The sequence below is a fragment of the Ictalurus punctatus genome, chromosome 3, assembly GCF_001660625.3.
Source record: "Ictalurus punctatus breed USDA103 chromosome 3, Coco_2.0, whole genome shotgun sequence".
In the NCBI taxonomy this organism is placed as follows: domain Eukaryota; kingdom Metazoa; phylum Chordata; class Actinopteri; order Siluriformes; family Ictaluridae; genus Ictalurus; species Ictalurus punctatus.
In genome coordinates this window covers 19856615-19871722 of record NC_030418.2, presented here as the reverse complement: position 1 = coordinate 19871722, position 15108 = coordinate 19856615, and the positions used below count along the sequence as shown (strand labels likewise).

The 15108-nt window shown below is 39.3% G+C and overlaps 2 protein-coding genes across 4 annotated transcripts; one reads left to right on the top strand and one right to left on the bottom strand.

Moving 5' to 3' along the window:
- Window position 1: 1 nt before the first annotated feature.
- Window positions 2–12634, top strand: dnajb12a (DnaJ heat shock protein family (Hsp40) member B12a). Of its 3 annotated transcripts, XR_008396308.1 has the most exons (10): window positions 2–188; window positions 2993–3170; window positions 3319–3464; window positions 4444–4617; window positions 6581–6660; window positions 6885–6994; window positions 7732–7904; window positions 8128–8259; window positions 9239–9522; window positions 12085–12634. XR_008396308.1 is itself a non-coding variant. In XM_017464695.3 (9 exons), the coding sequence occupies exons 1-8, from the start codon at window positions 56–58 to the stop codon at window positions 8250–8252; spliced, it is 1119 nt and encodes a 372-aa protein (XP_017320184.1). In that variant the 5' UTR covers window positions 2–55; the 3' UTR covers window positions 8253–8259; window positions 12085–12634. The 3 variants fall into 3 exon arrangements, 2 of the variants coding, with proteins under 2 accessions (XP_017320184.1, XP_017320183.1); XM_017464695.3 differs by lacking the exon at window positions 9239–9522; XM_017464694.3 differs by lacking the exon at window positions 9239–9522 and having other exon boundaries at window positions 8–188; window positions 12081–12634.
- Window positions 12635–12915: 281 nt separating this feature from the next.
- On the bottom strand, window positions 12916–14804 carry LOC108263660 (DNA damage-inducible transcript 4 protein). The gene is made up of 2 exons (XM_017464696.3): window positions 14604–14804; window positions 12916–14247 (listed from the first exon to the last, which is right to left on the bottom strand). Exons 1-2 carry the CDS (start codon window positions 14716–14718, stop codon window positions 13805–13807), a joined length of 558 nt encoding a protein of 185 aa, XP_017320185.1. The 5' UTR covers window positions 14719–14804; the 3' UTR covers window positions 12916–13804.
- Between the last annotated feature and the right edge of the window lie 304 nt (window positions 14805–15108).

Below are 15108 nucleotides of genomic sequence, written 5' to 3'. Positions count from 1 at the left end.
GTCTTCCGCACGTCATTATGCGGCGCCTAAAAGCCATTTCAGTTCCGCTGTCGCAATGGAATCAAACAAGGACGAAGCGGAACGCTGCATAGAAATATCTATCGCGGCGCTTCAAAATAATCAACCCGACAAAGCTCGAAGATTCCTGGAGAAGGCGCAGAAACTGTTTCCCACACAGAAGGCACGACGTGAGTGAATTTGTTTCTTTTACGCGACACGAGAGCTAAATATGTCGCTAACGTTTATGAGCTAGCCCGTTGGCTAACGTTAACCAGCATCCTAGTGTCTAGTCTAACCTGTTTTGTGTATAACTGTATATCTCTTGACCTTTACATTTTCGACGACAGGTGTTCTTCTTCTTTCTGCACTGTTATGACATGATCTCCATTATTATCCGGCATGGCAACAATAGCCATAAATATTTCTAGCTAAGCTGCTGTGCTAGTGGTGTGTAGTTTACTCTAGCTTCGACAGTGAGTGAATTATTTGCACCCCCCATTTTATTACGCAAATTAGTCACGTGACTGCACTGTCTAGTATAAATTGTTGGACAAACCAACATTAATAGCTTCAGTGTTTATTTCAGAGCGCTTGACAGCTTAGACAGCAAAACTGCTCATCCTTCTTTTTGTGTCATGCTGATGAAGGATCTGAATTTGGTGTAAACAACATGAGTCCATCCTGTTTGATGTAAACAGTACAAGCTGGACATAGCAGTGTTACGGGATGAGGAATATTTTCCTGGTATTTCCGGTGGCCTCCTGTCAGTCCTGTCGAGCATCTCAGAGATGAGGTTGAAAGGACTCTGCAGCCATTTAATTTGCTGAAATTTGCCGTGTTGCTCCATTCTGTGTGATACAACATTATGCACAATAAAAGACGAATGCCTAGCTGCATGTATACTATTCTACAGTGCAGAATACTACTGTTTAGTTGTACCTAATAACATGGCTACTTGGTGTGGTTAGATTAGATCTGCTTTCAGGTTGTCTTGAACAGATACCGGGTAGTTTTGGACTGTCTGACAACGAACAAACGAATGCAAACGAAGCCTTCAAACGGAGAATTACAGATTGTCCAATCCCACCATCAGATCTCAAACCCATCCTCAGTCCCTCCAGGATGTTCGCAGAAATCAACACAAAATCGAGTGAATCCGTAATATTCGGAGGCGGGAGAAGATAAGGACAAGTCTAAGGGCCCTGGACAGACCAAGGGCCCAGCAGAACCCCATAATTTCCTGTATGATTTTATTATTTAAATGGCCCCTTTGCCCAATAATCTATTGAGAAGCACGCTGTAATGATTGCCCTCAGACTGTGCCAAGTGCATGTGTCTGTCCCCTTAAGACGTTCGCAGTTTATTCAGAAATGCCGCACTTTGAGTGAAATCGTTTGTTTGAGTCGGTTCATTTCAATGAATTGGAGAATCCCGTTGATAAAACTAATCTGAATGATTCATTCACTAAAAGAATCGATTTGATTCTCAAGTTCAACTCACTGATTCAAAGAGCCTGTCACCGTTTTAGCTCATTTCCACATTTATTTCTGGAGCTGCTGGTGTGTGAAACTTCTTATTCACTCGTTGAATAATAATAATAATAATAATAATAATAATAATAATAATAATGGTAAAGAGTACAAATTACCCATGGGGCCCAGAAACCCTAGCGGCACCCCTGATTGTCTGTATTAACTCTAATGAAGTGTAACCACACTTTTGAACATTTGGTTCTCTCTGCCATCGTCACGCTATGTATTAAGTGGGAGCTTATCGCGCTCGGTGTTGCATGTGACAGCCTGAGAGATCTCACTTCTGGATTGCGAATAATGAAAATGCAGACGAATGTCTTAATATTATCGCAAATTAGAAATGGTTGGTGAGATAAAATGTACAAGATAATGTTTATTTAGCAATAATGTATAGGAAATATATTTTCTTAATTTCTCCAGTACCGAAAGCAGAACCGATAGCATCAGAGCTTATCGATACTGCGGTCTTTCATAATTTAGGACCCGGGGCCAGTTTAATAATTTCGGTACCCATCCCTAACTATGGAAGCCCGTTTCCGCCTTTAAGTAAAAAAAAACAAACAACAAAACATTGATTCTGTAAGTTATAATAATTAGAAACTTTCTTGTAATAATGACGGCGCTCTCTCGTGATAATGACGGCGCTCTCTCGTGATAATGACGGCGCTCTCTCGTGATAATGACGGCGCTCTCTCGTGATAATGTCGGCGCTATCTCCTGATAATGTCGGCGCTATCTCCTGATAATGTCGGCGCTATCTCCTGATAATGTCGGCGCTATCTCCTGATAATGTCGGCGCTATCTCGTCATGATGTCGGCGCTATCTCGTCATGATGTCGGCGCTATCTCGTCATGATGTCGGCGCTATCTCGTCATGATGTCGGCGCTATCTCGTCATGATGACGGCGCTATCTCGTCATAATGACTTAAATCACGCCTGCACAATGTGTGCAGGCAAGCGAGGCTTTGCAAATGCAGAATGTGCTTTGCAAATGCAGAACGGCTGAACTGTTTTGAAAGAAACTATGCATGTATAACAACAGCTGAACACTTTTGGGCTTAATTGTGTTAATTTCCCCTATGTATGGAGACTTTTGGGACACCCTGTATTACTGGACTGTCCTTATCTTAACAATACTAGACAGTGATTTAACTCAGAAAAGACATATCTAGAAGTCTTCCAGAAAGTCTCACCAGGGAAAATCCTAGAATTCTTATCAAATATTAAAATGAAGGACCTTATATTGCTGCTGTTGATGACACTGTTGGAATGTTGTAAGATTTTATCATTGTAATACTGTAAGAATTTACGGAATATACTGTTTTACCTAAATGATCTAGCCATGAAAATAGCCATTGATGCTGACATGGCATTAAAAAAATGATAAATAAATAAATCAGGTTGACTTGTCAATATGAGCGATTGACACGCATCTTTTTTCCTCAACTTGCTGTTTTAGGTTTATTAGAATCTATAGCTCTGAATGGAAATGCACATGGCTGTAATAATAACTGTGGAGAAAGTGAGGGCAGTGGAGTTCGACACCGAGCCACCAGTGCTGGAGAGGAGACATCAGAAGACCGAGCCACAGACGGAGCCAAATCATATACAGCAGAACAACTGGATGCAGTCAAACAGTGTGTTTACTTTCGACAGCAGTGCTACACATATACACTACTATGGCTATAAAAGCCATTTTAAACATCATGTGATTAATTGTGACACTTTACTGGTAGCTGGTAATGTTTTGTGTTGGTTTTGTATTGTCCCTTTCTTGTGACGTAGGATAAAGAAATGCAAAGACTATTACGAGATTTTGGGAGTCAGTAAAGATGTGTCGGAGGATGATCTGAAAAAAGCTTATAGAAAACTGGCTTTGAAATTCCATCCGGATAAAAACCATGCTCCAGGTGCTACAGAGGCATTTAAAGGTACGTCATGTGCTATAGAGGGTATGCATTGACCTCACTTTGCTGCCGGAACACGCCCTCTTGGGCGGACTGAGTGGCAAAACATCCAGCAAAATGGCTGATTTTAATAGAGGAATCTGCGAAAACGCTAGTATAAATAACAATTATCAGCTTAAATTAAAGGCAGTTGGACTCGACAGTGACCCTTACAACTTGCCCAAGAACCTGTGGTCCATGGACATCGGAAATCGGTTTTCCCGACATTTATATGTACCTGAAGCCTGAATGCATACAAAAGCCTTGATGCTTGGTCCTACTTCAAGGCGGGATTTGTTGGAGAAATTAAAGTGACAAGAACACCAATAAATATTCTGGTTGTATGTGGACAGGTATGTACAAATATTTTTATTTGATTATATCATTTTATCTGGTAAACCGTAAGCTGGATAGTCCTAGTTTGTTGGTAGCTAACGCTGCTTCCACTTATTAACATTATATATTTGTGAAAGTAAAACAAAGTCAGAGAATGAATGAGCCTCCATTATTCATCAGTGGAAATAGGCAGCTTTTAAAAAGAAATATGTAGCAAATTATTCATCATTGTACATGAATACCACATGCCAAAAGAACTCGCACTTAGACTGATCGACTTAGTAAAAAGGAGTGAATGGTTTTTTGGCACTCTGTAAAAAGATAGCTCTGAATCTTGTTGAATCTGTTAGCACAGTCGATCTCATAACAGTTTTTTCCCATTTTATGTGTTTTTTTTTGTGTGTGTTCTCACGGAATTCACGCTGTACACTAATGATGCCGATCCGTCTATTTGCCACTCAGTGGGTGTGACCGCTGCGAGTTCTGGCTACCGTGAAGTCACGTGCATACCCTCTATATAACTCTCAGCTTCTTATTCGTATAAAATATAATCACCATGTGTGTATTCACTGGTCTTTACTGGTCTTGAGCAAGTTCTTATAACTTTTGTTCCGTTTTTTGTTTATAGCTATTGGAAATGCGTATGCCGTTCTTAGTAACACAGAAAAGCGGAAGCAGTATGACCTTTACGGTGAGGAGACAGTTCACCCGTCACGTCATGGCCATTCTCATCATGGCTTTGAGGCAGATATTTCACCTGAGGATCTCTTCAATATGTTCTTTGGCGGTGGATTCCCATCTAGTAAGTGAACAATTTGGTAATGGGATATTCTCTATATGCTAACACACATATTGCGCTGAGGTGGGGGGGGGCTCACACCACATAGTACACTAATAACCATAACATGACACTCCTACTGTAATCATAATGGGTAATAAAAGCTGCTATATTCTGACCACCTTGCGGCACTTCACATAGAATCAGCTTAACTTAGCTTAATATTAACCTGTTGTACAGAGTGTGTCTCAGAAGTCGCCATACATAGGGGACTATGTTTGTCAGCACTCTATTGATTGTCTTCGTCAGTGGATGTTCATGGGCGACTTTTTGAATTTGTTAATAAGTTTGGCAACAGTGTCATGTCTGATATGCTTGCCCTGTTTCCTGTTAAAGTCCATCGCAAGCCTTAAGAATGATTTCAATATGTTCTTCTTTTGTCAAAGGCATTCTTAAAGGCTGTCTGAAAAAATATATGTAATATAAATTAAGTATGAAAAAGTTTTGAAGACATTGTGCTAAAAAGTGTTCATTTCCCCTATGTATGGACACCCTGTATATTTCCCATTACTGTTATTAACCAAAGATGTTTAAAAGCATGGATTGTGCCCAGTGACCCATAAGGCTACAGCAGTGCAATTTTTAAAAAAAATTTTTACTGCCTCAGGATAACTTTACCCAAGTGTGACATACTGTCTAAGGAAATTCCACGTTTATACAGCTTCTGTGTTTAGAGAGATTATATTTGGCTTGTACAGTTAGGATGATATAATACTTCACTGCGAGTGTGTATTGTGACCACTGTGGGCTGTCTTTTTCATATTTTTTAGCACTGGCAGATGGTAGAGGGGGCAGGAGGTAATAATAAGTAAATATCGTGATAGTAATGATTAATTATTGCCCAGCCCTAGTGGCACCACATTGCTTTATCATCCTAGATTTTCGCGTTTAGATTTCTGTGACACTTGTCCCGTTTAAATATTGCCTCGCACCTCTGGGGCTGAGGGATCAATTCCTGCTTCCGCCCTGTGTACACAGAGTCTGCATGTTCTTCCCGTACTTCGGGGGTTTCCTCCCCAAGTCCAAAGACCTACATTGTAGGGTGATTGGCATCTCTAAATTGTGCGTAGTGTATGAATGGCTTTGTGTATGCGATCATGCATATGAGCTTGGCGCCCCGTCCAGCATGTCCCCCGCCTTGTGCCCCGAGTTTCCTGGGATAGGCTCCAGGCCCCCTGCGACCCTGTGTAGGATAAGCCGAACAGAAAATGGATGGATGGATAGATAATGTTCAAGAGTATGAAAATGGAAGCAAAACAGCTGTACAGATCCATGGTTATTGTTTGTAGACTTTGTGTTTCCTTTGCACATGCAGACCTGTCAACCTTCATGCATTTTGCCTAGGAGCTCCCCATTTTAAACCAGAGTACACGAGTATGAGTTATCACTCAGAAACTTGCCAAAACAGTGGTCTACTTCACCCACTCTCCCCACGCCAATAAAAACAGCAGATGAACCAGTCAACTTGTATCTGGATTTTGTGACAGATTCTTAGTCGTTCTGAACTCTAGAAGCACTGCCCATCCCCCATCATACGTTACTGATCTTTTGGCTGGAGCTCATGACTTGATTTACTTGTTTGGAAAATGTGCTCACATGGCACCTTCACTTTCTGTAAAGGTAAATGGAGATTGTTTTATGTTCATCGATGTGAAATAAAAGCCATCGATTTATGTTCAAATTAACTAACGTTAGATACGTATTAGAGCAACATTTCACAGATTGTATGAGGGACATTAGAAAAGCAATTGGTAAAAGGACTATATCTAATATATAAAACATACCGTTTTGAGAAAAAAAAAATGCTGTTTGTTTGAATTTTATTTTTGTTTCTTCTTCCGGGCTGGCAGGTCTGCAAATGTAAAGCGCTCGTATATCGAAAAATGATTTCAGGTGTTTGCATCATGAATCTTTTCACTTCTTCCAGGTAATGTCCATGTTTATAGTAATGGCAGGATGAGATTTGGACATAACCAGAGGCCTGAGCGAAGAGAACAAAGGAGAGATGTAAGTAACCATGCACTGGTCAAGTTCTCGCCTCTGAGAGAATATGTTGCGAATTTAGAGCATTTTTTCACAATTTATTTCTAGGCTACAATAGTGTTTTTTGATTACAGAATTGTATAATGCTGTTTAACTATGCCATGATGTCTAGCCACAAGCTGATTGCTTTATTCTTATTGTTCAACAATGTTTAACACATTCTGCATTAATATTTCCCCACAAATTAGGGAAGTCTTGCTCTGTTTGTTCAGCTGATGCCCATCCTCGTCCTCATTGTAGTTTCAGCCCTTAGCCAGTTGATGGTGTCCAGCCCCCCCTACAGTCTAAGTCACAGGCCGTGAGTCTTGCATTTCAACAGCATTCACTTTTTATTAACTTGTCTGACTAATTTTGTTTTTATATGCCAAGCAATACACTTTCTAACTGTTACTTATTTAAAAAGTTTGCACACTACACGAAAAAGACAGTTTGCCTTGTTGGGAAATGATCAGCTTTTATAATATCTAGTGGAGTCCAAAAGTCTAAGACCACTACTGAAAAATCTTCTATTTTTCATTCTTTTCTAATTGAATCCAATATTTTTTTTTTTATTACAAATTACATTATTGACAACCACTTGATTGATGTAGAATCTTTTTAAATATTTACATGAATTTCAGAGTTTTTAGTATTTGGTATGTCCCCTTTTCACTATAATGACAGTGTGCACTCGAGCTGGCATGGACTTCACAAGTTTGTGCAAAACCTTATGATCCATTTTAGATCAAATCCATCAGTGTCGTCTGAAGACATGCTTCAATAGACGAGATTAGGCATGAAGAAAATGTAACCTTTTGTAAAAAGCAGTTAACATGGTCAGTATCGCACATTTGCTTACATTTTACATAGGGACCTGGAAATAGTGCAGAATTACATTTATGTTCTTTGTATTAAATATTTCAAAGTTCTAAAACCTTCTGTTTATTTTCCACTTTTAAATGGAAAAAAAAATCTCAGATTTTCAATGTGGTTTCTGACTTTTGGACCTCACTGTATCTCTTTTAAGAAAAAAAAGTAACGTTTGATATGTTTCAGATCTTCAGGGCACACGAACAGGAGGCAAACAGCTAATCTGAATGTGCCTTACTATGTGGGTGACCACTTTTCAGAAGAATATACTGGAAAGCATCTTAAGAATATTGAGCAAAGTGTGGAGGATGACTACATTTCAAACCTTCGAAATAACTGCTGGAAGGAAAAGCAACAGAGTGAGTGAAGACATTAGTTGCACTGTATCATACCGTTTAGAGCCTATTTTTTGTGTTATATGATCATACAAAAACACAGTCAACCACATTTGTATGGGGCGGTGGACAGCGGTTGAGCATTCATCACAAAATTGTGTTGCAGTGCTCAGAAGTGTAGCATAGCTGTCATAGTCAACACACATTATCTTCAGTACTGAACATTTGAACTTATTTTGTATTGCAGAGGAAGGACTGTTGTATCGGGCACGGTATTTTGGAGATTCAGACTTATACCAAAGGGCCCAGAAGATGGGTACCCCCAGTTGTTCAAAGCTGTCAGACATTCAAGTCCTTTTACATGGACCCTGAAAAACAAGTAAGTTTTTATAAAACTATTCTCTTATTTATATATCTAAAAAAAAAAAAAAAAAATTCCTGTAATGTATACAGTCCTGGTTAAGTTTCAGTAACCATAGATAAAACTATTTTTCTCTTTGAATATGCATACATAAATCTGTTCAAGCTTGCTATTATGACAAATTTAATTGTACGATAAAAACCAATCAGCCATAACATTAAAACCACTGATTATAATAACAATGATTATCTCATTACAGTGGTACATGTCACAGGGAGAGATATATTAGGCAGCAAGTGAACAGTCAGTTCTCGAAATTGATATGCTGGAAGTCGGAAAAATAAGCAAGTGTAAGGATCTGAGCGATTTTGAAAAGGGACAAATTGTGATGGCTAGATGTCTGGGTCAGAGGAGAACATCTCCAAAAAAAGCATGTCTTGTGGGGGGTTCTCGGTATGCAGTGGTTAATACCTACCAAAAGTGCTCCAAGGAAGGACAACCAGTGAACCGGCGACAAGGTTGTGGGCTCATGAGGCTCAGTGATGCGTGTAGGGAGCAAAGGCTAGCCTGTCTGGTCTGATTTTACAGAAGAACTACTGTAGCACAAATTGCTGAAAAGGTTAATACTGGCTATGATAGAAAGGGGTCAGAACACGCAGTTCATCACAGCTTGCTACATATGGCGCTTAGTAGCTGCAGACTGCTCAGAGTGTCCATGCTGAACCCTGTCTACCACCAAAAGCACTTACAATGGGCATGTGAGGATCAGAACAGGACCATGGCCTGGTTTGATGAATCATGTTTTCTTTTGCATCATGTGGATGGCCGGGCGTGTGCTTGTCGCTTACCTGGGGAAGAGATTGTTCTGCTGGGAAACCTTGTGTCCTGGTATTCATGTGGATGTTACTTTTGACACGTACCACCTACCTAAATAATGTTGCAAACAGGTACACCCCTTCATGGCAAAGTTATTCCCTAATGGCAGTTTCCTCTGCAGGATAATGCACCCTGCCACACTGCAAGACTCGTTCAGGAACGGTTTGAGGTACATGACAAAGAGTTCAAGGTGTTGACTTGGCCTCCAAATTCCCCAGATTTCAATCCGATCGAGCATCTGTGAGATGTGCTGGACAAACAAGTCTGATCCATAGGGGCCCCAACTCACAACTTACAGGACTTACAGGATCTGCTGTTAACGGCTTGGTTCCAGATACCACAGCATACCTTGAAGGGTCAGAGCTGTCTCGGTGGCAAAAGGGGGAGCTACACAATAATAGACAGGTGGTTTTAAAGTTTTGGCTTATCGGTGTACCTCTATAATATAAGCATTTACACCACAGGGCTGTTGAATTCTATGGTCGGATTAGCGATAAGGTATTGATTAATTTTCTATTACAGCATGTCTGACAATAATGACAGGTGTAATTAAACGATTTATATGTATGGTTTATATTAAGGCAGTGATTTTTATGCACTGTTTTTTCCATAGAAACAACTTATTGACACAGACTTGTACGGTGTATGCCCCACATAAACTAATAATAAACAGATAAGATCTGTGTTATTTAATGAATAAGAAAATATAATTAAGGTTTTTGTAATGAGATGATTATTTAACATTTATTGAAGGAGTCATTGGAGTCAGTGGTTTGTAACAATCAGTATGTGTATAGCCATGGGAAAGTCTTCAGGACAGAGAAGTTTGCGCTTTCCAGTTTCTCTGTATAATTACAGACTGCATTTTTGCGAGAGAGAGATTTACAGAGCTGCTATAATATAAATGATGATGGGAACTAACTTGTCTCACACACGATCCACAACAGTAAATACACTACATGGCCAACAATTTATGGACACCTGACTATCACACCCGTATGTGGTCCTTCCCCCAAATTGTTGCCACAAAGTTTGATGTACACAATTGTTTTGAATGTTGTTATATGCTATAGCATTATGATTTTTCTTTAGTGGAAATATCAGGCCATACCAAACCTGCTCCAGCATGACTGTTTCCCTGTGTGGTTCATGAAAACATGGTTTTCCAAGGTTGGAGTGGAAGAACTTGAGTGGCCTGCACAGAGCCCTGGCCTCAACTCCACTGAACACTTTTGTGATGAACTAGAACACCGACTGAGCTCCAGGCCTGCTTGCCCAACATCAGTGCCTGACTTCACTAATGCTCTTGTGGCTGAATGAGCACAAATCCCCACAGCCACACTCCAAAATCTATTAATGCCCATGATTTTGGAAAGGGATGTTCAGCAAGCACATCTGGTTGTAATAGTCAGGTGTCCACATGTTTTTGGGCTTATAGTGTATAACTATAAACAGAAAAATGCACCATTCATTAATAAATAAAAAAAAATAGTAATTGTTTGCATATTGCTTCATGTGTGGCTGTACACTCACTGAGCACTTTATTAAGAACACCTGTACACCTACACATTCATGCAATTCAATTCTCTAATCAGCCAATGATGTGGCAGCAGTGCAATGCATAAAATCAGGCAGATACAGGTCAGCAGCTTCAGGCAGTTCTGTGGAGGGAAACACTTCTGATGAGAGACATCAACGGAGAATGGCCAGACTGGTTAGAGTTGATAAAAAGGTTAAAGTAACTCTGATACAATTGTGGTGAGCAGAAAAGCATCAAAGAATGCACAACACGTCGATCCTTGAGACGAATGGGTTACAACAGTAGACCACATCGGGTTCCTGCTAAGCCTGAAGTTGCAGTGGGCACAGGCTCACCAAAGCTGGACAGTTGAAGACTGGAAAAACGTAGCCTGGTCTGATGAATCTCAGTTTCTGCTGAGGCACACAGATGTTGGGGTCAGAATTTGGTGCCAGCAGCATGAATCTATGGACCAGACCTGCCTTGTGTCAACAGTCCAGGCTGGTGGAGGTGGTGTAATGGTGTAGGGAATGTTTTCTTGGTACACTTTGGGCCCCATAATACTAATCAATCATCGCTTGAATGCCACAGCCTGTTTTGAGTATTGTTGCTGACCATGTGCATCTCTTCATGGCCACAATTTACCATCTTCTGACTACTTCCAGCATGATAATGTACCATGTCACAATGCAAAAACAGTCTCAAACTGGATTCATGAAAATGACTGAGCTCAATATTCTTCAGTGTTCTTTCCAGTCACTGGATCTGAAACCAATAGAACACTTTTTGGATGTGTTAGAACAGGAGATTTTCAGCATTAAATCGTACCTAAAAAATCTCCAGGAATTGCGTGGTCAACATGGACCAGAATCTCAAAGGAATGTTTCCAACATCTTGTGGAAACCATGCCATGAAGAACTGAGTCTGTTTTGAGAGCAAAGGGAGGCTCTAAACAGTATTAATATAGTGTTCTTAATAAAGTGCTCAGTGAGCATATAGCACCACCCGAATCATTTTTTTCCCTTTAACAGTTTTAATTTTTAAAATGGTACATCTTAAATTGAAACAAAATATTATAAAATTCCATTTAGTTGTTACTTGGACATGATGGCAACAATGATTTCAGTATGAGGCCCAGTTTAGTTAAATCTGTGAATCCTGAATGTGTTGTGCTTGAAATTGATATTAAATGAGATCTTGAGGAATTATTTTTTATTACCTTTTTTCCCCATATATTCTATGGAACTTCTGATATCTTGTATATTGTACTGTATTTTGCATTCATTTTTGAAAAGGGAAAAAGTCAAATAACACATTGAAATTACCAACAATTTAGTTGATACTTGTAATTGTGTGTGTGTGTGTGTGTGTGTGTGTGTGTGTGTGTGTGTGTGTTGACATTTGTATGTTTTATATGACTTCTTTTTTTTCTGTTTTTTTTAAGGAAGGTCCATATTTGAAGGTGACCAACTACAAACTCACCAAACTTTCACTAAAAGTAGAGTGGGAATCTGCACCAGTTCAAGAAAAGAACAAAAACAATCTATCTCCTTGCAGCCACACGCAACTTCACCTTTCCTCTCCCATAATGATGTTGAAGTGGGACATCATTGAGTATCTAGTGCTATGGTCTGAAAAACGGCACTAACACTTAATTGTGTTTATATGAAAGTAACTGGTGATGCTTTATGAATGTGAAACGTGAACAAATTGGTATATTCTGAATAGTACGTTATGATCCAAGCTTAATGCTTTTCTTTCAGTGTGTCCATGCACCCCAGTTTTTTTTAAACAGTTCATAAAGTCCTTTATTTGGGTTATCTGAACCAATTCAGATTTTTACGTTTCAACAGCAAGAACGTCAAGAAATTTGGTTATGTATATTGTTGCCATTTGTTATTTAATTATTCACTGTAGATTGCCTGTTGGTTTTTTTTAAGAAGCAGTTGAGATTAATGAAGAGATTTTCCCATGTATTTATTAAAATTTAATCAACTATTCCTGTGTGTGTAATGTAATTATTGTAGATTCATCAAGGGTCTGAGAAATGGAACTAATGTATAATTGAGTGAAAAATTTGTACCCCCATGTTTTCTGAGGGGAAAGAAGCATTCCAAGAAATTTATAGAATTGGGGGGGGTGTATATATTACTATTTCCATAATCTACTTAGGGGGGGGCAAGATATTACTATCTCCATACCGAATTTGAAATAGGCAGTGTGTGATATCTGGCAGACACAGAACATAATTGAAAAGAAACAGTGGTCTATCGAACAAGCACTGGATAAGCAGAATAACTTTAGTTTGGCATCATTATGCAGTTTTATTTGTACAAAAAAGCCCAAAGTTATGGCTGTATAAATAAATAAACTGTACAATACATATCTTTTGGCAGTAAGACAAGATTCAGTACTTTTGAAAGTGTTCATTTGTGTACAAAGCTACTGATTATAATAGAATCAAATAAACTAATAAATCTGTAAACTTCATCACATAATGAGGTAGTGCAAATTTAACTTGTGCAGACATTAAAGCGTTTAAAATTACACAAGCACAATTATAAATGTCTACAATAGTTTCTTTCCTGAGGTAGTTGAAAACTTTTAGCTTCTGTTACTTAAGTGATTGGTATTTTATGGGGCTAGATTATAAATGTATGCTAACACACCTTACCCTATATCAGCTTTATAAAGTGTATAGTAAAACCCATACAATACATACAATACAAACCCATCAATATTTGCATAGTCAGTTTCTTAAAGTGCACTTATTATGGGTTTGAAACGTGACTAATTTTGTTTTAAAGGTCTTGTACAATAGAGTTACATGCATCCAAGGTAAAAACAAACACTTTAATGTGCTCAATTTAAATTAAATTATGTAGGCTAGTACAGGAAGAAAGTTTGGAATTACTAACGACTCATTTCAGCTGTTCAGAATCGGTTCCTTCTTTTGGGAGTCAATAACTCCGTTTGTCGTGCTGTGATTTTTGAAATTTGCAGACTTTTTTTACATTCACAAACAGCTCTATAACACACTACATGCAAATGTAATATTTGAAAAAAAAAAAAAAAAACATAATAGGTGCCCTTTAAATAAGAAAGTTTTCAAGTAAGGTGTGCCTATAAATCTTAGTAAGAGTATTTTTTTAAAAAGAAGTGCCATCTTCATAATTCTTCTACATAGACTTCCTCCGTGCTGTACAGCTTCCTTTTCAGAACTGTAAAGCCTGTGCTCAGTTTAACGGAATTGCGGAGCCTACTCTTAAACTTTGGCCACAGTCCCCCAAGATCCAGCCGCAGTAAAAACGTGAGATGGAAAGTTGGAACAATATCAGGGTCCACAGATATCTGTCCCACACTCTGATGGCTCTTGCTGTTGTCCACACACACGTCAATGATGGCTCCTCTGAGACCGCAGGGTTCGGTGGCCGCCAGCTGCAGCAGCTCATGACCGATCCTCTCCAGTAAAACATGAGGAACAACCAGTCTGAAGGAGCCGAGCAGCTCAGCACTGCCCTCGCTCAGAACATCAGACACGTTGGCCACCGTCTCTGCACACAGAGCCTCTTCAAATGGGTCGTCTTCCCTCAAAAGCACCGATAAACACCCTGAAAGAGTTTTCAAAACAAAATTACAAAACTCAAAATTCCAATAGTAAGTGGACTGTACGTTTAAAAAGACATTTAACAGTGTACTAGATCATACCGATGGGTCGTTCATGAATGATTCATTCATTTTTAATGTATCTTTACTATGACTCGGGAATAATGACACACAGACACAGACAGACAGATATTTTTTATTATATTCTGCTGAAATGAACGAAATGACTCGAAAAAAAGATTCGTTAATTTTTCTGAATGAGATTCAAAGATCCGAATCAGTAAAATGATCCGAACTTCCCATCACTACTATATCACCTTGGAGACGGAGTGAATTAAAGTAACATTAAAGCTTAGTTTACCTGAATCTCTCTCCCCCGTTGCTTTTGTGTCATCGGCGTGATTGAGCAGTTTCTGGACCACTCTCCCCCATGAAAGGCGTTTTGAAGCACCGGATTCGGACTGTGAATAATCCATGGTAGAAGAATTAAACCCCTGTGGTAAGAGCTTCCTGTATGTACAATAGTGAACAGACAAAATGCTCACAAACTTCAAGATGCGTCCAAGCAATATTTATACGCAGTGATGGGTGGCGCCGCCCCCTCTCACTTCTTAGCCAATCAGATTTAAAGACACAGTCTCAGCGTTTCATCTCCACCAAAAAAGCTTCTGGCTTTTGGAAAGCGATCAGTTTACGATCCCCACTTCCGCAGGGGGTGAAATGTGGATGGCTCATGATTTTGGAGTGAAGAAAATGACACCCTTTAACCCCCAATTGTGAAATAGTTAAAGACAAAAGTTGAAACATAATGTATTAGGTCTAGTGCAGTTGGTTTAGTGCTGGGGTGACGGTATAAACAAGCTGAA

Coding starts and splice junctions, on each gene's coding strand:
- dnajb12a (XM_017464695.3), top strand. CDS start 56: ATGGAATCAAACAAGGACGAAGCGGAACGCTGCATAGAAATATCTATC. Junction 4,618..6,580: donor TGGCGGTGGATTCCCATCTA/GTAAGTGAACAA, acceptor CACTTCTTCCAG/GTAATGTCCATGTTTATAGT. Junction 6,661..6,884: donor GAAGAGAACAAAGGAGAGAT/GTAAGTAACCAT, acceptor CCCACAAATTAG/GGAAGTCTTGCTCTGTTTGT.
- LOC108263660 (XM_017464696.3), bottom strand. CDS start 14,718: ATGGATTATTCACAGTCCGAATCCGGTGCTTCAAAACGCCTTTCATGG. Junction 14,248..14,603: donor AACGGGGGAGAGAGATTCAG/GTAAACTAAGCT, acceptor AAACTCTTTCAG/GGTGTTTATCGGTGCTTTTG.